The sequence below is a fragment of the Talpa occidentalis genome, unplaced genomic scaffold, assembly GCF_014898055.3.
Source record: "Talpa occidentalis isolate TD23 unplaced genomic scaffold, MPIMG_talOcc4v2.1 talOcc4.3, whole genome shotgun sequence".
NCBI lineage: Eukaryota > Metazoa > Chordata > Mammalia > Eulipotyphla > Talpidae > Talpa > Talpa occidentalis.
Genome location: NW_023603184.1, coordinates 149,276,330 through 149,302,995, shown reverse-complemented (window position 1 = coordinate 149,302,995; position 26,666 = coordinate 149,276,330). Strand labels below are relative to the sequence as shown.

The 26,666-nt window shown below is 60.2% G+C and overlaps 1 protein-coding gene across 2 annotated transcripts in view; it reads right to left on the bottom strand.

Moving 5' to 3' along the window:
• AGAP1 (ArfGAP with GTPase domain, ankyrin repeat and PH domain 1) overlaps positions 1-17,324 on the bottom strand; it is a 357,631-nt gene extending 340,307 nt beyond the window's left edge. For both annotated transcript variants that reach the window (XM_054700176.1, XM_054700177.1), the window contains exon 1: positions 17,132-17,324. In XM_054700176.1, coding sequence (XP_054556151.1) covers positions 17,132-17,294 — 163 coding nt within the window. In that variant the 5' untranslated portion in view covers positions 17,295-17,324. The remainder of the gene's footprint in view (positions 1-17,131) is intronic.
• Between the last annotated feature and the right edge of the window lie 9,342 nt (positions 17,325-26,666).

Below are 26,666 nucleotides of genomic sequence, written 5' to 3'. Positions count from 1 at the left end.
AGGTTCGGCAGGCCTCTGCCTCGGGACGTGAGGGGCTGGGCTGTGACCACCAGACCCTGCTTGTTGCTGTGCATGGACACATAAAGGGACGGCGGCTTTCCGGCCAAGCCCCATAGAGATCCACCCCACAGACGGACCCGGGCACCAAGGGTCCTGTCCACGACCCCAGTGCCAAAGTGCATGCCGAGCCGGGAGAGACAGGTGGGCCTCCAAGGACAGCAGGCGCCAGACCCCACGCTGGCCAGGCAGCCCAGGCCCCGCATCAGCCCCAGGACGCAGGGACAAGGCATTGACCCAGCTGAGGGGCGAAGGAAAGTGAGTCCTCTGCGGAGGCCCACACACTCACAGCCAGGACCAGGAGCCACCCTAAAGGTGCAGGAGGGGCAGGCCCGGGCAGGCGTGGGCGGAGGATGTGGGTGCTAAGGCAGCAGCTCTGTCTCCTTCTTTATCCCATGGCCTGTTCTAAAAGGTGCCGGAAGCTCCAGCCTCATTCTGAAGTCCATGGGGCGGCAGGGAACCCACTGCTGGGCCAGCCAAGCTGGCAAACACAAATCACCGGACAGCCGGGTGAGGCGCGCAGGAGGCTGGCTATGGGGCGAACGGGACAGGCTCGTCCGCACCGTGGCAGGTAAACCTAAACCACACCTGTCCATGAGGTGCAGGAACCGCGCCCAGCCGGGAAGCCCATCACAGAACAGCCACGCACACGCCCAGGCTTGGGCCCAAAAGGTCACGGAATCGCGCCTGGGAAGAGCTGGCCTGGCACCGGCACCACCCGACGGCGCGTCCTGGCCCCACCCAGGCAGGAAGGTGTCCCGGGAACTGTCCACATTCCAGGACGCGGGTCACTCGCTGCTCCTCGAGTTGAGACACGGGAGCCAGACAGCCGCTCCCGAAGGGCGATGTCCAGAGCTGCCCCAACCCCTGACGCAGCGCCCCCAGGCCCGGCCGCCTGTGCTCACACGGCAGACAGTGAGGCCGGCTGACGCGGAGGCCCGGCCCGCGAGGCCAAGGCGGGTGGATCCCTGGCCACAGGCCGGGTGCTCCGTCTCGGGGCACCGTGCCCAGCAGTGAGCACGGGAGAGGGCAAAGGCCATGCGCCAGCACCTTCAGCTGACATTCCCGGCCTCAAGCCCCTAAGACAGTGTCACGGAGGTGTCACTGGTGTCACGGAGGTGGCGAAGCCACATGTTGCACTCAGGAAGCATGAAGAGGGCCAGTAAAACCACCAGCCAGACTGGAAGTGGCCAAAACTGAGGTGAGCCAGGAGTCAGGATGGGCAACAGGGCCCAGCCCTGAACAACAGGCAGGAACCCACGGGCCCAGGAGGCTGACCCGCTGGGACCCTGGTGCTCAGGGCCCACACAAGACACTCAGGCACTTACAAGAGCAACAGTCCCCAGGTACGCAGAAAAGGCGAGGCCAACCCCCAACAGATGCGGTGCTGCGAGCCGAACACCATCAAGAAACGAGTGTTATTCTCACTGGGGTCACTTAACTTCCAGGAGTGGGTGGCAGAGGTCAGGTGCTCTGGCCAGAAGGTGCCGCAGGCCTGGGAGGACCCGGGTGTGGGCAGGGGCAGGGGCTACATGCCAGCCCCCCACTACGACCCACCAGTCACACAGGGCAGGAAGGGGGAAGGACTGGGGCCTCGCTTTCTCCTCCCGTGTCACCCAAACCTAGCGGCCCATCCTCACAGGACTGGGTCCCCACGAACACACAGGTGACACCACTGCTCCCACCTGCAGAACAGCACCTGAGACTGGCCCTGGCCGCTGCAGGCTGCTTGGCAGCGTCCCGGCCTCCACCCACCGGATGCCAGCAACACCGCCCTCTTCAAGATGGTGACAACCCAAATGTCTCCAAACGCTGCCAACTGTCGTCTGGGGACAAAGCTTGCCCGTCCCTTCATTAACAACCACAGGGAAACTGAGGCCAGGGGCACCGTGCGATGCAGAGAAGCAGGACCGGCCGAGGGCCTCTGCCCCCAGCTGCCCTCGAGCCGCCCCTGGCCAGTGCTCACCCACCCCAACCCCACACAGCCACTTGCATTTGGGTTCCTTCACCAGACCCGGAGCAGGCCCAGCTTTCACTAGGATGAACTGGCGCCATCACAGCCCCTCTCCCTCCAAGGTCTCACCTCTTCCCCTCTTCCGCCCCACCCCTCCAGCCTCCCTCACCCATCAGCACGAGACCCCTCACTGCCCAGGAGTCATCCATCTACGGCAGGTGCGGTTCTCAACAGCCGGAGCCTGCTGAATCCATCCAAAGCAGGGTCCTCGCATGCTGGCGGGAGGACACTCAACCAACCAATCTGGAACACAGTCTGGACAGTCTGGCAGGGACTAAAGTTAAATATACACTGACTGCCTCTTCTGGGCACTTTATTTCCAGGCATTTACCCAAGAGAAACAAAAGCACGTGTCCCCACGAAATGCTGAACCTGAGTGTCACTGCAGCTTCCTCTGCAATAGCCAAGCCTTGCAAACTCAATCCAGTCCCACCCACAGGGTAAACTCTAAATCCGTGTGGTGGAATACTACTCGGCCATGAAAAAGGTGGCACCCTGGAGCCAGTACCAACTCGGATGGGTGTCAGAATCATGCCGCTGGGTGAGGGAAGGCAGACAGGGAAAGGCCGTGCAGGACTCCACTTGGACTGAACTCCAGGACCCAGAGGGATCCGCAGTGAAGGAAGGCAGGAGGACACTAGCAGAAGGCGGCCTCATGGTGCAGCCTGTTGGACTCAGAGTCTAAGCAGCTGTCCAAGACGGTGAGTGCAGACAGAGCACCGCTGCCCTAAGATTCGCCAGCATGGACAGTGGCTGCGGCTGTCACTGATGGAACACCAAGGTCATGGGCCTCAGGTGAGCCCCAAGGGGACCGGTGGGAGGACCAAGCAGCAGCTCTGCACACTCCTAAGATGCCAGGGTGGGCGGGCAGCGGGCAGCAGGCATCTCCTCCCTTCCTGCTCAGCCAGTGACCGGGAGCCCCTGGCCCTGGAGGGGTGTGGGCCAGGCAGGAGTCACACCCGAGCCCCATCCAGAGGGGGACACACAGGTGACCTGCTGGGCACGTGGGGGATAGCAGCCCACGTCAATGCCCCAAGGGGCCCCACTGTGCCCGGAGGGCAGCCTGGGGTGGGCGTGGGCTCGCCACTGGCCACGGCGTATGGTCTCTGGGCACCAACTGCTCCTGGTATGCTAACCACAGCTCAGGGAAGCACCTTCTATTTACATGTGGTAAACGTGAACTGCTTGCGCGCACCTCCATTACAACGCATCACCTCACCTGTGCGGCTCAGATTTAGGAGCCACCATGTGCCACCGCGCAGGTGCCAGTCTCGGACCCCGGCAGGTTCTCAAAGGTGGCACCGCTGGGAGATCCCTCCTCCCAGTCGCGACGCTGCCACACGGGGTGGCTCTGCCGCGGCCACCTCATGCCCCAAATCCAGCGGCGTCCCGCGGCCAGCGCTCCGGGAGAAGTGAGCCGGCGGCCACGACCCTCCTCCCGGGCAGAGAGTGAGACTGAGTGTGACCGGGGCCCACAGGAGGGGGTTCAGGCAAAGCTTTAAACTCCCAGGCCTCGGGCGCCTCCCCTGTAAAATAGGGACCGCACCACCTCTGACCTGGGGTGACCGGGATAGTGAGTGACATAAGCATGCTAAGCCCTTAGCTCTGTGAACAGCAGGCGCTATTAGGGGCTTTATTAAGAGGGAGAGGGAGGAAACCAGAAGTGTGCTCATGAATGCCAAATAGAAATTTCTGGAATCCAGAGCAGGAGCAGCTGTCAGAGATGCCTGCAGGCAACGGATGGTGTCACTTCAGGCAAACCCACCCTCTGGCTGCTGAGCGGAGACCCCACAGAGGCACCCAGAAGCCCCAGCTAGAGCCCTCCTGCACCCACCCCTGCAGGCCTCCCGCGATTCTCCCCAGGGAGTTGCTCTCAGGCTGTCTATGTGCCTGTCTACGTGCCTCTTCCAAAAGCAAATTCAGAACTAAGACCCAGAGAGGCCACCTGGCCGGGCTGGAGAGCGCTGCACCCGCACACAGGCCCAATGCTGGTCACCCACATTTCCCCCTCGCTGGCTGCTGGATCCGGCTCTCCAGGGACACACGCTCAGCCCCAAAACCTGCCCCGCATGACCACAGCACCGTCCCCAGGGAAGCGCAGCAGCTCTCGGGAGGCCCCGGCTGCAGGGGCCACTCAGAGGCCTGCACGGGGCCTGGGCACAGCCGCTGGCACCAGGCAGCTGCTCACATGCCCTCGAGGGGCTCCACCATGCTCCCTCCATTTTGGTTCCCTGGCCGACCCCAATCAGGTCTACACTCGCTGGGTGTAGACAGGAAAAGAGGACCAGTGTGAATTCGGGTCGGGAAGTGGCCCATGCTGGGCTTCCGTTAGTGGCCCACCTCCGGGACACGGCTTCGGGGCCCCAGCCAGACTGGCCCCGGGACATCACCTTCAAAACTCAGACACACGCTTGGTCAACCCCCAAGCTTCTGGTTAAAACTGCATCCACCAAGGCCCCCAAAAGCACTGTCAGGGCCATCTCGGTTAAGCAGTGTAGAACCCAGGCTCAGAAAGCCCCCGGATCTGAAATCTCACAGGAGTTATGTAACCAGAGCCAAGGTAACCGTAACCATGGAAAATGGGTCCTCTAAACACAAGTTTCTAGAAAAGTTTGCTGCAATCAGCTCTGCACGGTGTCTCCCGAGGTGCAGGCAGGGGTGGTTTCAAGCATCAACGTGTGGTGGCAGCAGGGGTGGGGAAGAGAAGGGAGACACCCCAAGCAAGAGGCCTCATCCCCGGCCGCGTCCCCTCCCCCGCAGGCAGAGCTGGCAAGGCCGCTGGGCTGGACGGGCAGACGGGCCGGAGGGAGAGCAAGACCCCTGCCTGCCGGGGAAAGACACGCAGAGGTGCTGGGTCCACTGACAGACCCTGAAGTTCCTGGAGGGAGGGGAGGGGTGAGGACGACAAGGGGGGAGAGAGGGAGAGGCAGGACGGGCTGCATTCTGAGCCGCCCTTCCCCCCACGATGACGCTGAGGAGCAAGGCCGGGGGTGGCAGGCAGACTTCCTGGTCCCCGAGAAGGGGGCATTTAGACAAGGCCTGGGGAACAAGAGGCCTTTATGTGCAGAGAGGCGGCTGCGAGGGTCGGCAGCGGCTGGCGTGACCCCGGAGGTGCAGGCGGACATCGGCCTCGCCTGCGTGGGTCCAGGCAGAGCGCGTTCACAGGCTGCCCAGGAGGGCACCCCTGCCCCACCGGTGGAGGACGTGTTCAAAAGTTAAGTTTTTCCACCTATGTTGGTGGGGGCCGGGCAGTCCCAGGAGAAAGCGAGAGTGTGGGTGGAAGGGCTGGTCACCCAGGGCCCCAGCCTTCTAGAAACTCCCCAGCAACTGCCATCCTCCCACAAGCTCCTCAGCCCCCCAAACGCCGGCCTGCACTCCAGAGACAGGAGACAAGAGGGAAAGGAAAGGCCAGAGCCCGCTGGGGTCCAGCTCCACCCCAGGTTCACCCAGCCGGAGTCTGGGGCGGAAGCAAAGGCAGGGCTGGGCTGAGCCGGTGGGAGGCCCCGGACAGGAAGATGCACGTCCAGCTGGCCAGGGAGCCCGGGCGCATCTCGGGCGGCGCCCCTGACGCGCAGAGCCCAGGGCTGTGGCCAGACTTGGAGAGCTGATGTGGGTCTGGGACCTGCCCCAGGCAAGACGTGGGGAGAGCAGCAGGGGCCAGAGGAGGCTGAGCTCGCCTGAGGTCATGACCAGCTCAAGGACAAGCAGAGGACAAAGCCCTTCCAGCCACCTGGAGAACAGGCTCTGCAGGACAGGAGCCCCCAGGATTCCACCCCTGCCCAGGTCCAGCCCCGGGAGACTCCAATTCTGGAAGCAGCTGCCCAACCCCCATGAAGCAGAAAGGTGAGCGCCGAGTAGGCTGCTGGGGTCCAGGCAGGCACAGGTGCCATGGCTGCATTCATCACACCTGGCGCGTGCTCGTTGCCATGACAATGGCATGGTTACCAACATCACCAGGGTTACCAACGCTTTCACGCCTGCTAGGTCGGGGAGAGCAGGGCATCTGGGGAGGTCGGAGGCCCTCAGGGGCTGCTCCCACAGAACCCTGCACAGCAGGGTTCCGTGTTAGAACAAGGCCCTCGTTCCACAGCAGCAAGGGCCCGGTCTCAGCGTGGGTGTCCGCACAGCAGTGGGCTCCTTCCCTTGGGCGCCAACACTCTACTGATGAACTTCACTCTGTGCCTGCTGGGGGACGAGGCCCGTGGGGAAGCAAGCTCACACAACGCCCTGGAACAAGTCCGTCTCCTCCCTGCCCTTGCCAACCCCCTCCACCAGGCCAGGTCAGACTGGTCACTAGCGCAGGGACTGAAGAGCAATGGGTGGGGCAGCGGCAGTCACTTTGGAGTCAGGAGGAGCGCTGGGCTCAAAGTTCAACTTCACCGGACTCCAGACTGAGACTGAGGACGGCAAGGACTCAAAAATCCCCCAAGTTCCCAGAACAAGCCAGTGTGATGGGAAGCGGCCTAGGGTTCCCACGTCAAGGCTGTCTGTCCCCTACAGGCCATGTAGAGTCACTGAGGCTGTGACCCTCCAGCTGTTCCAGCTGTGTTCTAACATGTTCCAGCCGTGTCGCCCATCAACACTGGCCACTCCGAAAACCAGAGTCGGGGACACAGAGGCCTTTATACCACTCACCCCCAAAACCACTGAGGCCCAAAGCAGGGCAACCCTCCACACACACACACAGCCACAGGATTCCAGTCAAAGTTCAATTCAAACTTGCCGTCGGGTTCCAGTTTGCGCCCCTCGGGACGCCAACCACAGGGAGCTGCCCTTCCAGAATGTGAGTCAAACCACCTTCTGGAGAGTGAGATGCCCTCATATTTGACCCATGCCCAGATAGCCCCTGTGCCCGCTGTGCCCAGCCACACCACTGACACCCTGGGTGGTCTTCGGACACCCGGTGGGGCCCAAGCCAAAAGCCGGCCAGTCCTGGGAAACGTGTTCCAGAGGATGGGAGGGAAAGAGAGGGGCCTGTGGGCGGGGGGGACAAGCTGGCGCAGAGGGCAGGGGCGTGCGAGCCGGCCCTGAACACGCTCCACCTCTTCTGTGTTTGGAAGTTTCATCACAGAGCGCTGGGGAGGCCTCCTGCGTGACCAGACCTCCTCGTGTGCAAAGGAAAACCTCTTGCTCACACAAATCCCAGGCCACCGATGAGGGCGCGACGCCCGCCCCCAGTAGACCCACAGCAGGTGCCGAGGTCCACAAGGGCGGGCGGGGGCTCTGCCGACTGAGCGGGGGTCCACTCTCACCACACTGCTCAGCAACTCCTGGGTCCACAGCCCGCGAGGGAGGAGCGGCCGCCTCCCTGAACAAGACGGCAGGCTCTCGGAGGCTCGGCCCCACCCCCGGGGCAGCCAGCCTGCAGCCCACGAGACGGACAAGCTGGGCTTCTAGAGAAACACCTTCTAGAACCTCTCTGGGGAAAGCAGCCCTGCCATCCAGTCCACACCCAGATCACGTGCCGGGGGGCCCCGGAGACCCAGAGGCGCGCCACAGCCGCTGCCGTGCCAGGGCCGCCGGGGAAAGCCCCCCGCAGGCGAGTTCAGGGAAGGGAGCTCAGGCCGGACTTAGTCTGTGCAGGGTGAGGTCACCAGACCCCGCGGACGGCTGACCCAGGGCAGCACCAAACCCGACAGACACGGGCCTCTCCCCGCACGGACAACCTGGGATGGCATCGAATTTATAAAGAGGCTCGGTCAGCGCGCAGCGACGGGGAGCCGCAGAGCAGGCTACGCGGCCGAAGCCACGTGACTGTGCTCTTGCCTTTCTCAGAACACCTTGCTGTTCCCAGAGCGTGTGGCCTCGGGCGGCAGGGGCTGCAGCCACGGTGGTGCCGTCGGGCACAGGGCTAGGGTGGCTGCTGTACCCCCGGCATAAGGGGACCAGAAAGGCAAGCACGGGCTGCGAGACCCAGGTAACACCAAAATGTTCTAAGGGAAAATCCAGAAACGAGGCTCTGGAGCGAGGCCGGCAGGACACAGAGGCCACCACCACCCGGGGCGTGAGCAGCAGCTCGGCCATGAGGCCCCCTGGGGATACCGCCGCTCCTGGCAGCTCCCCGAACCTCTGCCACCACTTCAGAGGCTGCAGCGAGGGCGTGGCGGCACCCTGTTCGAGACGCCCGTCTCTCAGCTGAAACCACACATCCACCTCCACCTCACCAAGCCCGGCCACCCTGTGCAGCCACGGCATCCCTCCCATGCGAACCTCTGGGCTCACACCCCTCCCCTGCCCTACTCCCTCCATCCTGAGACCCTCTGGCCTGCGCCTCCACCTGCGTCTCTTGGGGTTCACCTGTTCTCCAACTTCCTCCCCCACCTGCCCAGGCTACCAGTTTCCTTAAAAGGCCCAGAGGGCACCCCAGCTTTGAACCCAAGGGGCCACTCCCTTGGGACAGCTGAGGTGCTGTCCCCTGAGCAGCACCTCCTTTCCCCATGTGGAAATCCATGATCAGCAGTTTCCGCCTGCCCCACCGAAGCACCCTGCCCGCTGACGGCCGGGCTGAGCTCTCCTCCACCGGGCGGGCCTCACCGAGCTCTGTCAGGCTGGGGAGACTCGGTTCTGGAGGATGGGTGCCCATCACCAAGCCCCCTGGAAAGCCCCCCAAGGCTTGGGACAAGCCCCCCAAGGATGGGGCTGTCTGGGACAAGGGCTGACTCCACACATTCACATGCACCCCCAGATGTAAAGCCCGCTTGGCGAGCCTGGAGCGCTGGATGACCCCGCTGTGGACCCCGTTCCAGCCACTTCCCAGACAGTGGGCGGTGGGGATGCGCGCGGCCGGCCACCCAGGCAAAGTCGACGCTTGCGCCTGTGAAGCCACTAGCGCGTCCTCCCGGGCACACATCCCAGAGCCGGGCCCAGGCCCCCCAGCCCTCCCTGGCCTTTGCAAGGGGGATGGGCAGCTCCCGGACACAGCACAAAGAACAAAGACAGTGACCCCCGGAGAGCAACAGCAGAGCTGGCAACACTTGGCTTGCTTTCTCTTTTGTGTCTTCAGCATAATTGTTACAAACACAGAAGCTGGTTAATGCTAATGTGAAACTACTAGGAGCGCAGAACTGCTTAGGACCAGAGTAAAGAAAAAGTTTCCTTTCAAACAGCAAGCAAGGCCCAATGATGTCCGAAACCCAGGTGGCGAGCTGTGGGGCTGGGGTGGCCCAGGCAGGGGGAGGGCAGCTGACCAGAGCCTCGGCCAGCAGTCAAAGGCCAGGACGGGGTGGGGCAGGGACCAGGTGCAGGGGTGGGGCAGGGCAGGGCCTGGCCTGTCCTAGCTCCTGCCCTGGGTTTAAAGGAACCTGCTTCCCGAAGAAGGATCCCCCAGCAACCCCTAACACGGAAGGTGCAGTCTGGAGAAAATGACAAATGTTCGAAACCTGATCTCTAACACAGGCAGGAAATGCACTGGCCATTCAAACACTTGTTCACCAGCAAATAATGGAAAGAAAGAAGACCAAAGGCAGGAGGCAGCAGATCACCTGGCCCCTGAGAGTGGAGACGCCCACCCTGACCAGCCACCATGAGATTCCCCACCCCAGGGCCACAGCCCACTGGGTCGTGCCAGGCTGGACGCCCAGGACAGAGAAGCACCATGGCCCCGCCCCAAGCTGCAGGCACACCCCAATAGGAACAAGGACGTGTAGGCACCAAAAGGCACTTTCTGAAGGGGCAGAGCATGCTCTCCACAGCACCCCGAGAGCAGGTGGAGGGCAGGCGCGGAGTCCAGCAGCAGTGGGCCAGCAGCATGGCCTAAGCGCGCAGCACCCAGAGGGCCAGGGTGGGAGCCTCAGAGACTCAACCTGACGCTGCACCCACAAGGCCGGCTGCGAGGATGCCCTGCCTGAGGACTGGACACGCTTCCAGGCTGACCGTCAAACGCAGACCCAGAGGGCGCGGGCGTCTGAAGTGGTCTCAATCCCCAGCTCCGAAAGAAAAGATGCAGAACACGGGCAGGCCAGGCCGACAGCGCCGCTTCACGGGAGACACGGAGGCTGCAGGTGTCCGAAATCAGGTCCCCAGCCTGACCAGAACAGGAGCGGTCTTGCCCCCTCCCCACCCCACCCCACCCCACCCCACCGGGTCTTTGAGAACAGCCTCAAAGCGGGCAGGCTGGCCCCAGAAGCACCTCCCTGGAGCACCTCGGGTCTCCCGGGGCAGAAGGGCACAGCTGAAAACAAGCTGTGGAATTTCGGGGTCCCCCACTCTTTCCAGATCTGTCTCCTCTTCATTGCCCTCTCCAGCAGGCCGGCACCAGGAGAGCCAGCCCCGCAGGAGGCCACCGCGGCACGGCAAGAGCGTGCAAGGAGTGAAAAGAAGAGAAAACGAAGGTGGGTCTCCTAGTTTTGCTGAAGGCGCTCTCAAAAAAACAAACTTTTTCTAATCCCTTCCTTTCAGGTGGCCTCAATCCTGCACGACTGAGTCAACTACTGCTCGAATGACAGCTGAGCTCGCTCCGGAAGCCCGTCTCCGGAGGACGCGCCGCGCCGAGGGGACGGGCTGGGGAGGGGCGCGCCCCGCCTGCTCACGCCTGGAGAATGCCGGCACCTTCCTGAGACCGAACATACATCACTGCTGAGCAGGGCCGGTATCACTGGGAATTCTTCCCCCAGAGCCTTGAAAAGTGTTTCCCACCCTAAAAAAAAAGCTCTCACCAGGCCGCTAATGACAAGCAGACGGCATGAGCAGTTTTCAAGATTAGACAGTTGCTTGTGTAGAAACACTGCACAAACACTCCAACACTGCAGCCCAAAAAAGGCAATCCCACCAAACAGCGGGAGAAGTGTGAAATGTGCAAATGAGCCCCTGGTTAAACAAAAACACCAATCTGTTCCCGGGAGCTCGGGCAGCCACCTGTTCCTGCGGGCGGCGGGTGCGGGTGACCAGTGGCGGCTGCGGTCCGCAGCGGGGCAGCCCCGGGGCCGGGTCCCCACCCTCCAGCCTATATTTAGTCTCTGGCTGGCACACAAGCTCTCCGCGGTTGCGGAGGGTCCTCTCCCACCAGGACTGGCATCTGCTCCTTTCCTCCCCAGCCCCCAAGGCAAAGCCAAGACAACCCCTGTGATCTGATCAGCTGTGAGTGGGGTACAGGGAGGGGGACTACACCCAAACTACCATGCCAGCCCTGCCGGGGAGGACCGTCACGGCTCCAAGTCCCCACACAGCCCCGGCACAGGCTCCCACGCTGCAAACAGGAACCAGAAATCCAGAAATCCCGCTCGGCCTCAGAGGCAGAGCTCCCGGAAGGACCGGGAAGCCGAGCGCACACAAAGCCTTGCACTCAACCCCCTGCACAAAAATAACAGATGCTGCTGCGGAGATTAGAGATTAACATCTGTAGGGAGCCCTCTGCATCTCAGGCAAGGGCGCTTCACAAAGGGAAGGAATTATGCAGTTAAAGCACCAGCTCAGAACCCCAAACCCTGGATTTTAAAAATAACTAAGCCTGATCCGCTTTGCCAAACTCAATCACTTAAAGGAAGGACTCCAAGGTTGGGGGGGAGGCAGGAATACGGGTTTGTCTGAATGTTAAGAAACATGAGACCAGACCCAATCAGTAGTTAAAACAAGCCGGAGCGAGACTCACAAACTATAAACACCTGCAGGGCACGCGGGGCGAGGATGCAAAATAAGGGATTTTGTTCTTAACAAAATAAAAAGTGGTTGGGACAAGAAAGTGAGGTGGCAGGAACAGGCCAGGGGTTTTGTTTGGCAGGTTCCTGCAGCTGCTTCTGAGTCACTTCCTCCGGGCCCCCCCACAGGCCCCCTCACGCGCCTAACATAGCGCCCCTCTTTTAACTCCAAGGCAGCGCACGTGCCACAGGCCAAGTGACAGCCAAGGCTGAAGGATGCCCCCAAACAGTTCACAATCGCCACAAGACAGAAGGAAACTGGCATGATGGGGCCCAGAGGCGGCTCAGCTGGGCGCCTCCCTCTGGGGCCCTTGCCTTCACCCCACCCCAACCCTCCCCACCCCACTGCACGGGTGCCGGGCATCACGAGGGCAGAGGACCTGGGCCCCTTGGGACCTGGGGTGACGCCCCTCCTCCACTGCATGCGGCCCTAGCTGCACCCTGGGCTGCTCACACCTGTCACCTGCGTGGAAGGCAAGAGGAAGCAGCCCCCGCCCCGTGAAGATGCGGGAACGCGGGCCACAGCGGCGCTTCTCAAAGCGTGGTCCTCGGACCAGCAGCCCCGGCACTCTCCGCAAGCCTGTGAGAAAGCTCGTGCCCAGCGGCTGCAGGTCTGGGAACCAGGGGTGGACAGGAGAAGCGGGGGGGGGGTCTCCCAAGCCCTCCGTATGACCTGCCTGCACACTCATCCCCGAGAACCAATGCTGAAGACACTGCAGATGTCAGCGTCCAGTCTGTCATGCACACGTCCCCTTGAGGTGCTGATCCCGTGTCCGAAACCCACGGACACCGGCACGGGGCAACAGCACCACGGCCGGGGTCCAGGAGCACCTCTTTCTCTTCCCCTACACACGCCATCTCGTCTCCCCCCGAACACGACCCAGCATTCAGCCTCCGTGCCAGGTGGCCCGCTGGGCCCAAGCGGTGCCCAGCCGAACCCGTGCGGTCCCGTGACCGTTTCAAAACAGCCTCGCTTCTGCCAAAAGATGGACACTGTCCACGTGCCAAGGAGGAGCGAAAGGACCCCAGCTCTGGAGGAAAAGCACCCCTCGGCAGGTCCACCCATCGACGAACAGGTCCTGGGCCTGCACCAAGGGCCCGACGGGACACAGCAAGTGACCGAGCAGCGCCCAGGGCTGCGGGCAGGAGCAGACCCAGGAAACGGGCTGGGCAGGCAGCCAGGGTAGGGGCAGGGGGGAGACGCTGACCCCAGGCTGACCCCAGAGGGTGAGCCCCAAGCAGACAAGGGGGCATTTCCCAGAAGTGACCACAGTGGGCACAGGGACATCGCGCCTGGAGGGGAGCCGGGTGGCGATGGGGCTTTAACCTGGACGCAGCTAGCAGCCATCAGTCACCTCCAGGACCCGCACCTGCAGGCTTTGATTAATACAGTTGATGCCAACCAAGAGGAATCACACGCAGCCGTGGCAGGAAGGTGTTTGTCCCCAACACCCGTAACACCAGGCTCGATCTACTCCTCTACGACAGAGGTTCCCACAGAGCCCTGCCGAGGTGGGCATCTGGACAGAGGCCGCCGTGCTTGTGCCGCCTTGTCCAGCCCTCCATCGCGTGTCCCTTCGGAACACACCCAAGGATGGCTTGCCAGCGAGCTGGGGGACCCCACGCATACCCAGAGCCCCACTCTGTCCCACAAGGAGCTAAGAGTCGACCAGCTCACCTACCCCCACTCCCGCAGGGTTCTGCCACGTTCTGGGGCCCAGAGGCGGTATCTGCGTCGTGGCCTGTGAGGATTGAGAAGATGCAGAGAGCACCCAGCACTGTGCCGGGACACGGAGCTCAACAGTTATGTCATGGGATTAAGTGGGGCTCCTGCCCTGTCTTCCCAGGCCCCCCAAGTCCCAGGGTCAGCCCTGGAATCCCCCTGTGGCAGGGCCTCACCAGGGATGCCAGGCAGAGTTCTCCTGCCGGCCACTGGACCGGACCACCGCTGGCCTCTCCGGAGCCTGAGCGTGGCTCCCCGAGTCTGCAGGCTGGTGCGAGGAGCACGGGCAGGCGGGGGCTCGAGCAAGGCCCTGCCGGGTTATCACCCACGGCAAGCCGGCGGCTGGCAGGCTGAACTGCGGTCCGCCTTCGCCAACAGAAGCCCAGCCTCAGAAGAACAAGCTGGATTTAACAAGAAGCAGTTGACTCATCTGCTCAACCCCAGCCACCCCAGACAGACGCTTTAAGGGAGACTCGAGGGGGAACCAGAAGGGCTGCTACACAGGAAGTCCCGGCTCCGGGCCCAGAGACACCGCGACCAGGGCAGCCTCTCCCAGCTCGCCCGGCCCCCAGGGCACCCCAGGAGCTGATCAGGAGAGTCTGAAAACCATAGACAATGTGCCCTCTTAAACTTCAGGGTTGTTTATTTGCTGGGGGGGGGGGGTGAATAAATCTCTCAAAGTCTAAATTAAAGAGCTGAAAAAACTGCCTAAAGTAAATGCTTCAAAACAAGACTGAGCGCAAACCACGGTTCCTTTGCCCTGGGGGTCTCGGGGAGCTCCTGCCCTGAAACACACGGGTCAGCCCACCCCGAAGAGATTTTCCAACCAGGCCCGCTCGGAGCCCGAGCCTACTCACCCTTCCCCCGGACAAGGTCAGAGGCCAGCCCAGGGCGGCCACCAGCACGCGCGGATGGCACCACGGGGAGCGCGCGCGCAGGTTCTCAGAGCACGAGGGGAGCTCGAACCGGGCTCATGGGTCCTGCCACTGACTGGCGTCAAAGACGTGTGTGCAGGGGTGGGGAGAGGCCGGCACTTGGGCAGAGGCACGAGTGCCTTTACACCCCTGCTGTGACGCACACGGGGTTGTATTTTAAACGCAGCCCGCACAGGTGGGGCAGAGCTGGGAGTGCTGCTGCCGGGCCAGGCACCCCTCCACGTCCACCGTGGGCTCCCGCAGACACACAGCAGCCTTATAGCCACCCAGTGCCCCCGGAGCAGGAGCGGATGAGCCACACCCAGCACGAGTCCCCAGCCACCCGGACAGACTCTGTAAAGGAGAACAGAGGGGGGAAGAATAAAGGAGAATAGAGGGGTTCCCCCATCTTGGGAGAGCCCCAAGTTCCTCCTGCAGCTTCCTCTTCTCACACATTGTACCACCCCCCACCCCACCCCCATCCAACCATCCCGAGTTCCCACACAGCACCAATGCGGGCAGACGCTGGCCGGCGCTGGGAGCCCTCTCCTGCATGAGGGACACACATCAGAAAGGCAGGGCCCCCCTGAGGAGCGGGGCTCGGGGGCTGCAGCCCCGGCACTGCGCAGGACAGACCAGGCTCTGAATGGCCTCAGCCCAACCTGCAGGTCACTGTCCCTCCTGACGTCCCTCGACACAAGCTGGAGGTAAAGAGGCCCCGGTTCCTCTCTCTGGGCCGGGCCGGCCACACGTGAGATGATGAAGGAAGAGTGTTTCTGCTCAAGTTCTGTACAAATGTGAGGAGGCATCATCACTGACACGAGCGCGGGGAACAGAGGCCAGTTCAGGGGGGAGGCACTTAGCCCCCCTGGCCTCGACCGGACAGACCACCGGCCCCGACAGGACGGACGGTGCCTCTTCCCCCAGAAACATCACAGCCTCGCCACGGCCGCGGCGGCCAGCGCCCTTCACCAGTTCCGAGGCTGATCAGAAAGGACAAGGACCCGCCAAGGAGGGACACAAAGTCTCACATCACAAAGGGCTCCTCGGGGTGCCCACGACCACCACCCAGGACCCAGCCACAACGTTGCAAAAAAAGAGAGAAACATGAGGCCACATCCTCTTGCTAGAAAGTCAGACGCCTTTGCCTTTGCCTGCAAGAGCCGGAGCCCCCGAGCCGCCTCCAGGATGGGCGGCGAGGACCAGGCACCGAGATGCCTACTGGGCGAGGGCCCGCGACACCCGCCCTCCGGCCAGGTGCGTCAAGCACTTGGCACGGGCTTGCAGAGTATTTCATCAGACTGTGGCGGCTGTCGGAGAGCTGGAAAGAGACCAGCGAGACAGGCACAGGGCAGCTTTCACTTTGCATGACAGAGTGGGGACCAGTTCTGGGGCCGTTCTGCAACAGCCCCCACCCCTGCGGGGCCAGGACCTCCGGAGAGGCCTGTCAGAGGCACGCGGAGCCCCTGCCTCTTAGGAAATCAGGAAGCTCTTGCCAACAGGGCAGCCAGGTACAGGGTGAGCCAGCCACACAGAGGCTGCAGCGCGGCTCAGAGCCCCCTGGGGTGCAGCCATCCCTATGGACGATCGGCCATCGGCAGCCCGGTGGGGACTCTTTGCCAGGGCTGGGCCAGCTGAATGCCAGGCCCAGCACCACCACGTTCACCTCCTCCGTCTCACTGGCCCAGGGTCAGCCCAGACTTTTTGGGGCTGGCAGTTCAGATTGCAGGACGCCAGAGCAAAGTCCATCTGGGTGGCTCCTTGTGCCCCTGGATGGAAGGGAGCCGGGACAGCAGCGTCACCCACCCATACCGGGCACTGGAACCTTCTCAACGTTCCCAACAGCAGCCCTCTGGCCTTGGGTTAGGACAGTTTTGTAGCATGCACAACTGACCCCACAGACCCGTCCCCATCATTAGCTGGGGAGACACCCTCTGATGGTGGTGGGGGTGTCACTCCACATCCCCAGTGCACCTCCCACCTGGCCCCTGGGGAGAGGCTTGGCAAGGACCAAAGGGACAAAGCAAGGAACAAGCCAGCAGTCTGGCAGCCGCGAAACAGGAGCCCCTGACCAGCCAGAGAGGACATACACCCCGAGAGGCAGACTTCTGGGCACCTCAGCACCTCTCCCGCAGGTCAAGGCCCTGCCTGGGGGCTGGGGAGCCAGCGTGTGAAAGTGAGACCCTCAGGCTGAGCGCTGCTGCGCACTCGGGCAGCCTCCCAACACGGCCCGGGGTTTGGGCAAGAAAACACGGGCGATGCCAGCCTCTGCACGGGGGCCGGCGGACCGCACGGCCACCCCAGCCGCCCGCAGTGCCGGCTGCGTCCGCCCCGCGGTGCCCCCGACCTGGGCAAACACAGAGGGCCCCGCTCCACCTGACCCCGCAGGCCAGAGTCTCACTCCAGCGGCGGCACGTCCCAAAACGCGCCCGCAGCGTCCCGCGATGTCCAGCAAGGCGCTGAGACCTGGCCCGTAACCTGCCCCGGCCGGGCGGCGCCGAGCGCTCCAGCTGCCCCCGGGGTCGGCGGGGACGGTCACTGGGGCGCCCCCCGCCCCACTCTCGCCCGAGCGAGCTACGGCCCTTTACCGTGACAGCGGCGGCGATCCATCTCCCAGGCGGCCCTCGCGGGCGCTCGGGCCCCGGCCTGCCCCGGCGCGCGCCCGGCCCGGCGGGCCAAGAGGCCCCGCGGCGCCGGCCGGCGGCGTGGACACCCGCGCGCACACACACGGCGCGCCCCCGCCGCGCCCGCCCCGCGCCCCGCGCCGCCCGCCCCGCGCGCCCGGCCTCACCTTCGATGGCGATGACGTGCTCCCGGATCTGGTTCTGCAGCACCGGCTCCTCCACGCGCTCCAGCAGCTCGTAGATGGAGTAGATGTTGGGATGGACCGACTCGAAGCGCTGGATCTCGGCCCGGATGGCAGCCGAGTTGGCCAGCTGCTGCTGGTAGTTCATGGTGCAGGCGCCGCGCCCGGAGCCGCGCGCCCCCCGCCGCCGCCCCGCGCCCCGGGGCCCGCGGGCCGCCGCAGCCCCCGGGGAGCCGGGCCCGCCGCGGCGGGCGGAGGAGGCGCGAGGAGAAAGGCGCGGGCGGCGCGGGGGGCCGGCCCGGGCTCAGTTCATGGCCGGGACGCGCGGCCGGCGAGCGAGCGGCCCGGCGCGGTCAGCGGGCCCCCATGGAGCGCGGCCGCCGGAGGAGCTCGCGGGCGCGGGCCTGTGCGCCGCCGCCGCCTGCCCGCCTAGGCGCTGCCCCGCCGAGCAGCCATTAAAGCCGCGGCCCCGCGCTCCGCGCCCCGGGGCCGCCCCGGCCCGGACAGTGGCCGCGCTCGGAGCGGGGCGCGCGCGGGTCCGCGCTCTGCTGCCCGGCGCGCCGGGGCCCCCGCGCCCGCCGCCTGCGCGCCCCGAGCCGGGACCGAGCCGCCGGCGCCGAGCTAGCCGCGGAGCCCGCTCCGAGCGCCGCCCGCCGCCCGGCCCCTCCGCGCAGCCCCGGCCCGTCCGCCCCGCCCGCGCCCCGCCCGCCGCCGCTGCGTCTCCCGGCGCTTCCCAGCGCGCCGGCTCCCGGGAAGGGCGCCAGGCCCCGCCCGCCCCGCGGCTGCTGGGACTTGTAGTCCGCGCCGCGCGCCCCGGCCGCGGGAGGCCCCGGGAGGCCGCGGCCGCCCCCCGCCCCGCCCCCCGCGCGCCCCCGCGCGCCCCGCGCCCCGCCCGGCCCTCGGCGCGCCCCCGCCCGCGGGCTCGGGGCGCCCCGGCGCCGGCGGGTGCCCGGGACGAGGGCGGCGCGAGAGCTTCCCCGGGAGAAGCGAGTTTCCTCCCCGAGATGAAGAAACTTGGCCGCGGGGCGCGGAGGTGGGGCGCGCGCTGCGCGAGCCACCGAAGTGCAGACGGAGCCCCCCGCCGCTCCCCGGCGTCCTTGCTGAAGATAAGAGCCGCCAGCTCCGGGGGCGCAGCCCCCCACCCCGAGGCCGCCCGCTCTGCGTGGGCCCCAGCGCCCCCACCCCCGCCCCGCGCCCCACCTGCGCGGAGCCCCGCGCGCAGCTCTGGTTGACTCCAGGCCGCGGAGATGGGGTCATAGCCGGATTGTCCCGGGCCCTGTCATCCCAGAAGCAGGAGCAGCAGCAGCGGGACAGGAGGAGGTGTCAGAAAGGGGGAGAGCCTGGAAGGTGTCACGGGGTGGGCCTGGAGCCAAAGCTCGCGGCTGCAGCAGGCAGGAGGGCAGGGAAGTGGGTTCTGCCCTGGGGCCCCCAGAAAGGGCAGTGGCGGGCCGGCGCTGGGAGATAATTCGTTGGTGCCTTTAGAACCTCTGGTGGGTGCTTGTTGGTTACAGCAGCCGCTGTGGGAAAGTCAGCCCGGCCTGGTCTCCTGTGCCGGGCCTGGACCCTCCACCCCGCCAGGTCTGCGTCCCCCCTGGAACACCAGCTGCCGAGGGCCAGGACTTCCCCGGGTTTGCTCCTGACTCTCTCTCCAGCACCTGTCCCAACTGGGTGGCACACGGTGGGTCCCGTGAATGGCTCCCCCATTAAATTGTAATTTCCACGAAGACAGGGACCAATTCTCTTGTTGGTCACTGTGCTTGGCCATATTTATTGTTGGGGCAATGAATATACACTACGGTAAGGAAGGAAGAGCTATCTGGCCTCAGGGAAGACCCCCCTCCTCACGCCAGGCAGTCACTGCCCAATAAGTGTGACCTGAATTGAAATGAAAGTTTTGCCAGCCCCGGGCACTCACTGGGAGATCACACAGACCCATCCTGGGTGGACACAGCCAAGACGCTGGCCATTTTTGACAGGACGGTCCTGGAGCCTCAGATTAGCGAATGGAGAGCTCGCTGGGAGTGCAGCTCTCCCGGCAGTGACTTTCTGCTGTCCCTGTAAGTGGCAAAGATACTTCAATCATTCTGCACTCACTCAGCACCTCCTTACTGGCCACCTGCTAGCTCCCAGGCGGGGACTGTGCTCCGGGGACACATGGGTGGCCAAGCCATAGCCTTCCCAAAAGTGCTGACAATCTCGGGGACAGCCTGCTAAATGGAAAGGAGACTGTGTTGATTTAGGGCTCCATTTCTGAACCCCACACTGGCCCTGTCACAGAGTAGAGAGAGGCTGTGTGAAGGCAGAGAGGACGCAGGTCCACACCCACACGGTGGAAGAGGTGGCCCAGGACCTCCGGTCATTCTAATTTGAAGTGTGAGTTCAGGGTTGTTGTGCAGTGACCACCCATGGGCATATGTGTTCCCCTAAAGCAGGGTGACCTGGGCCTCTGTAGAAATGACTTTGGCCATCACTTTAAACATCAAAATGCTCCCCAGCTCCCAACCTGGCGCTGCTGCCCTCACATATCACTGCAGAGCTAAAACCATCTCTAAGATTGTCTCCTCCTGAAGCATTTGTCTCTGAGAGGTGTTTTAGACAATGTGTGACAACGTGTCTCTGGGTGTTGGCTGCTGTATCCGTTTGTCTGAGCTCCCCTGGTTTCATTACATTGCTCTGCACACTCAGGGAGGGACCTCCAGTTTTCTGTGGGGTGTGTGAGCTGTTTCTGTGGGGGGTGTGGGCTGTTACATGACAGAAGCTGTTCCTTTTTGTGGTGTCATCACTGGGAGCTTCTTGGGCAAGCTGGGCAGTGAGGTGCTTTGGAGAACCAGGGTCTTGGGAAGGCTCGGGGCTCTGGGTGGAGGTGGGGAAGACACCCATGAGGGCAGAATAGGCGAGCAGGGGCCAGGAGGAGGGGCAGTTCAGACAAGATTCTTTATCTTGAATTTGCCCCTGCCAGATTTTTTCCTCTCTGTTGAAACAACTCTGGCGTGAAGACCAGAACACACAGTGTTTGTAGTTTTGCAGCCTGGGCATCACTGAGCGAGGCTGGGCTCTTCTGGAATGTTCACCTCTGCACCACGAAGCTCTCATTCTCCTCATGCCACCCAGCGAGGCCAGGCGTGAAGGTCATGTCTGTCTCTTGGTGGAATTTCAGGAGAACAGGCCCCAGTAGGCAAGCACATCCTGGCCTCTGCAGCTCGTCTGACATCCCCAGAGCCCCAGCCAGCTACAATCTGTGCCCAGAGCCAGGGGAGAGAAGCACCCCACCCACGGCATCAGGCCCTTTGGCACAGGTGTGGTGTCCTGTCGCCAGGCAGCAGGTAGAGCTGGCCTTGGTCGGTCACACCATGTTCAGTCACGTGCGCAAGTCATTCCTGCACCTGTACTCCTCGCCCAGGTGATTGGCCCAGCCTCCTCACGGGCACCTGAACATCAAATGCTGTGCCACTGGAGATTTGTTCAGAAGGGAGCATAGAGCATAGAGCGCCGTAAGCGTCAGTTTTCTTAGCTGTAACGGGTGGATTATAGCCCCTATAGGACAGGATTATTACAGCTAAGGGAACCACAGCCAGTCAACACTCCCACATTTGCAGAGTGAGGAAGTGACCGAAGAGCTGAATGCAGATCAGTTTCACTCCTCTCCTCCAGGGCACGCAATGGAGAGGCAGCACCCATGTGCAGATCCCAGGTCACAGGAGGCAGCCCAGGACACGAGACAGGATGGGTCTTTAAAGCAGTACAGAAAGCCCCGCTTTACGATCCGTCCACTACACGATCAAAGCACTTTACAATGAGTTCTTCTTACTAAAATAGAAGTCACTTTGCAACCTCACGTTGACATGACGATTGCCGCTGACTGGCCCGTGGGGTTGGGGCACCTGAATGACTGAGCATTCGAGCCCATCACGGCGTGTCTATGTGTTTGACCGTCTTTGTCTTATATGGGTCTGAGGCCATTTTAGTAAGGTATAGAAATGCTGTGTTTGCAAGTCTTTATGCTGCCTTTCGTGCACCGCTGGTTGAATTTTGTAAAAAATATTTTAAACGGTAACACCGGGTCCTAAAGAGCATATTAAAAAGAAAAGTTCAGTTAAATTGAAACAAAAAAAATAAGCAACACAGTGATGGTGTAGAAGTTAGTGGGTTGCTACCCAAACTTGGTTTTGCACACCCACTCCATCAGCAAAAGAAGAGGCTTTGAAATAATCTTTTCCATGTTAATATACTCATTTTTAATTTCATCTCTTTATGTCGACAAAAATGAAATTCGGGGCATCCCCGGTGGCGCAGTGGGTTGAGCACAGCACTGTGAAGCTGTCCACAGCCTCTACAGCGCGGGTTTGATTCCCAGCCGGCCAGGGAGATTCCCACATGGCGTGGCAGAACCCTCCAGTTTCACCCGCTGCTCCCCTCAGCAGTGTCTTGGTCTGTCTGCCTGTTCTGCTCCCCACTCTGTCTCTGGTGAATCCTCTCACCCTCCTGCACCTCTGACCTGTGCCCCAGTTCTTGTATAAATAAACTTTTTAAAAAATGAAATTAAGCCTTTTGTTTCAGTGTGTAAATCAGTTTTATGTAAGCTTCGTTACATACTGAAATTTTCAAATGGTGCTATCTTGGGACAAATCACACACTATCAGAGTATTATTGGGTGTGTGTTAGGCATCTTCACAGTACGGTCCCATCTAGAGACCGGTTAGTACTGAAAAGTGGGGCTCTGCTGCACAGCTGCTGCTGCACCTCCCTCCTCCTCCTGCTCCCTCCCCCCTCCCTCCCCTTCCCTCCCTGCTCACCTCTTCCAGGCACCTAGGCCGCCTCTGGTGTGAGGGTGTCCACCGGGAGAGGTGGCATGTGGACAAGGTCCTGCAGTGACCACCGAGACAAAGCATCCCATCTTGTTGCGAGACCCAGACACGGTGGAGTGAGAGCGCCTGGCCACGTGCCTCAGTTCCTCACCCGCAGACCCTCTGAGAGACAGTCAGCGACTGTTATTGTTTCAAGCTCTGAATCCTGGACTGATTCTTCTACAGTGCAGGCGCTACTGCCGAGGAGTCCGTGAGCCCCGTGAGCCGTGAGTGACTCGTGGGTATATGTGACAGTTGGTGTGTGTGGCCTATTTCTTTTTAATAGTGTTATTTTGTGTTGCAGTGACACTGGTTGACAACACCTTCCATGGCTTAGGGGGACAGGTTCATGTCCCCTCAGATGTCTGTGACCACACCATACCTGTCACCAAAGCCCCGCCGTCCACAGCCCACTGGGCTCCCCTCTGTGGCTCCCCTCTGCAGACACATTTCTAGGGTCTGCTTGGGTCCAGGTCTGTCTGTTCCTTTGCTTTGTTCCTCTACGTTCTGCCATGTTTGCTTCTTGATCTGTCATCCTGGAGCCTTTTCCCTGACTGGGGACCCCTGGAGGCAGCATCCTTCCCGCTCTGCCAGCCCTCTCCTGGCAGCTCTCCCTGAGGGCCATTGCATCTTCTGAAACAGTGTTGCTAGCTTTCGTCTTGGCCTCCACAGGACAAATGTGCTGTCCACTGCTGCTGTGAGTGGGGAGTTGGTCGGGGCACTCACCAGGCTAAAACCAAGGCGTCTGCGCCACATTCCTGTCCAGCGACTCTGGTGAGATCCTTCCCCTGGCCCCTGCAGCTCCCTGAGGCTCCTGCACCCCTTGGCTCACTGCCCCTTCCTGCATCGTTTCACAGCCAGGAAAGGGAATTGAGTTTTCTGACATAACCTCACATCACTCTGACCCTCCTTTGTCTCCTCCTCCACTTTCAGAACTCCAGCGACTTCACCGGAGCCAAGTGGGAAATCCAGGACGATCTCCCCATTTCGAGGTCTCTGATTAGGGTTAATTCCATGTGCAGGCTCGAGTCCCCTTTGCCAGGTAAGGTAAGCCGCATGGTCCCAGGAGTCAGAACACAGGCCTGCGGGTGAGGGCTCTGCCGTACCCTGGCCGTCTCCCGCCTCGCTGCGCAACAGGACTTCACAGCCACTGTCCTTAATCAGCACCCCCTCCGATGGCCATGTTCCGGTGTCCTCTGCTCTATGCCACTTGTTTACAGAACTGATTTCTCAATATATTAAAGAATCGTGACCCACAGAAGTCACTGTGAGTCACTATTACTCCTTCACCTGGGAGAATAAGGTGAAGGACTTTCAGGAGGGAGGGAAGGGGCTGGGCTTTAGGAGTGGGGGTATCCTAACGTGTTGTGGTGTGGGGCAGATTCCTTCCCAACCATTCGAGAGCTGCGACCATGAAGAGAGAAGCGACTGGTCCTGGAGGAAGGAGCATCCTGAAGGAGAAGCTCCAGGTCCAGGAACTTTCCAGAAAAGTAACGTCCAGGGTTCCGGTTTAATCTGCCCATCTATCCCGAGCCCTGATCACCTAGTCCTGCCTTCTGTGAGGCCAAGAGCTTTCTAAGAGTAATTAAGAAACATCCCCTCATTTTAGTGACATTGGAAGAACAAAACTTCTATTTCATGTAGGAATCGTCTGTATTTTCAGAGGGATTTCGAAAGTCTTGGTAAAACCCATCCACAGCCCATTAATCCATTAAATCAATTTTAAGGATGTCCAACAGACGTGAAAATCTTTAAGTGCGCTTGCTCTGAATTTCAGTCACTACTGCTCCTGTTTCCTCGCACGTCGGGAAGGGGTCAGCGAGGCTGACCTGGCAGGGGGCGGGCCAGGGACGGAAAGGCAGAGCCTGTACCTGCTTTCCCTGCGCCTCTCTTGTCCATCACTTTGCAGGGGGGGTCTGTGGGGTGCTGGGGCACCCCGTCAGGGGTAGGAGAGTGGTGGGCAGGTTCCCGGTCACACAGACTAGCTCAGAGGTCCGACTGACTGCCTGGCCGGGGTATGGGGCCCAGGCTGCTGGACACCTCTGTGTCCTTTGAAAACACTTGCAGTTACATGTAGGTTCAAATACAGCTGCTGCTATGCTTGGCAACCCCAACTAGTAAACAAAAAGTGGTCACTGGTCAGCAGCTAGTCTTTATCACTGTGTCATAGGCAGGATAACGGCCCACCCTGCACGACAGACTAACCAAACACCGGCTTGTTTGTGGAAAACTCAAGCACTGTGGGGGTTTTTCCTCTAAAATCTGATGTTTTAAAATGTGTTCCACGGGGCCTCCCTGGTGGCACAAGGGGTTAAGATGCAACCTATGAAGCTAAACACAGCCACTGCAGTATGAGCTTGATCCCTGGCCAGGGAGATGCCCACATGGCACAGTAGACCTCTCCTGTCTTGCCTGCTGCTCCCCTCAGCAGTGTATTTCAGTCAGTCTGCCTGTTCTGCTCCCCACTCTGTCTCTGGTGAGTCCTCTCACTGCCCGCACCTCTGGCCTGTACCCCTGTTCTTGTGTGCATAAGTAAATAAATCTCAAAAAAAAATTTTAAAAAGTGTGTTCCAAAAATATACAGGGAATTATGCAGGAAATTTGTCCTATTGAAATACAATTTCCAAGACATTTAACAGTTTGTGATGTAGGAACCTGTGTGCTTCTTTATTAAGTTATTGATCAGGAAGACACACTGGTCTGTCTGCTAATCCCCTGTCATCTCTGGAATTATGGAAACACCCAAACAATATTCTGAGACATCATGGTATTTGGAGTTGATAGGGAAATACCTGATTTTTCTTGGTGACAGTCTCAGACACTGTTAACACTTCTGTGCTTTGTCGTTTGTAGTTACGAGGGGAGGATGTACTACATTTCCATTAAAGTTTAGTGAATTTAAAGGCATAAATGTCTTCCCACTCAAGATCATGATGTCCTTCTTGCCTGAAGAACAGGCCTGAGCAGGCAAGACAGGGTTCTGGCCCAGCAGAGGCCTAGGGTCTTCTAGATCATTTTTTTTTTAATCGTGGAAAATACACATAAAGTAACATGTACCATCTTAGCCATTTTCAAACATACAGTTCAGCATTATTAGGTGTATTTACACTAATGAGCTTCCAATCTCCAAAACGCTTTTCATCTTGCAAAATAAACAGTGGACCCACTCTCCACTGCCAGCCTCTGCATCTAACCTTCTACACTCTTAGTGTTTTATTTGTATAGAGGGAATGGTGGTTTACAGCGCTGCATGTGATTTAAGGGCACAGGTTGTCATGTTTTCAGATATATGTTATCACACCACATCTACCAGCAAACCACCCATAATCCACCAACATAATCCATTAGGCCCCTCCCCCTTACTCCCCACCCCCACATCCCCTCCAGTGGCCTCAATTTCTACGTTTGCTGGGATTTAGTTTTCTCTGTTCCTTTGCTTTGTTCTTCTATATTCCACATGAGTGAACCAGCTGGTGTTTGTCTTTCTCCTGACTTATTTCACTTAGCATCACCCCCTCTAGTTCCAACCTTCATTCTCGCAAATGGCAAGATTCCATCTTTTCACGGCTGAGTCTATTCCATTGTGTATGTGCACCACATCTTCTTAACCCACTCAACTGTCCGTGGGCACTCAGGCTGTTCCTTAACTTGGCTAATACGAATAGAGCTGCGGTGAACATAGGAGGGCAGCTAGCCCTTGGAATCATGGCTTTTGTATTTTCGGGTTGGCACCTAGGAGTGGGCTTGCTGGGTCATATGGTGGGCCTGGTTTTAATATTTTGAGAGACCTCCAAATATTATGTTTTCCACAGAGACTGGGCCAGTCTACATCCCCACCCATAGCGCAGGTGGTTCTGTTTTCTCCACACTCTCACCAGCACGTGTTGTCTCTGGTCTTTGTGAGCTGGGCCATTCTCAGGTGTGAACGGATATCTCACTGTGGCTTTGAATTGCATTTCCCTGAAGGTAAGTGGTGGTTGAGCCTGTTGGCCATCTCTGGGTCTTCTTCAGAGAAGTGATTGTTTAGCTATTCTGCACATTTTTTTATTGGGTTAATTTTTTCTTTTTAGTTTAGTTGTGTGAGTACTTTGCAGGCCTTGGTTATTAGCCCCTTGTTGCACGTATGTGGTATACTCATACCTGTACACTCAGAAGGTGTCTTTTCATTTCAATGACAGGTTTTTGGACTTTGTAGAAGATTTTTAGTGCTCCCATTGGCTTATTTTTGCCGTTCTGCTTCTATCCATGAATTTGGCTATTTCTGGTCACATCACAAATGCTATTGGGAAACATTTGTCTTTTTAGGTCTGGCTTATTTCAACTTATTATCATGTTCTTGAGGTTTACCCATTTTGTAGCACGTGTCAGCATCTCCTTTTTTAAGGCTGTATAGTATTCATATATATGAATATTCATTAGCATATATTCATATATATATATATATATATATATATACACACCCACACACACACATACATGACGTGTTTATCCTTTCATCCATGGACAGACCCTGGCTTGCTTTCACCTTGTGGCCATTGTGCATAACACTCCTGAGAACGTGAGTCTACACATGTCCTTTGGGGATCCTGCCCTGAGTGCTTTTGAGTGCATACCTAGACGTGGGGTTGCTGGGCCAGGCAAATCCTTTTAATAGCATGGCAGGAAGGGTCTCAGTT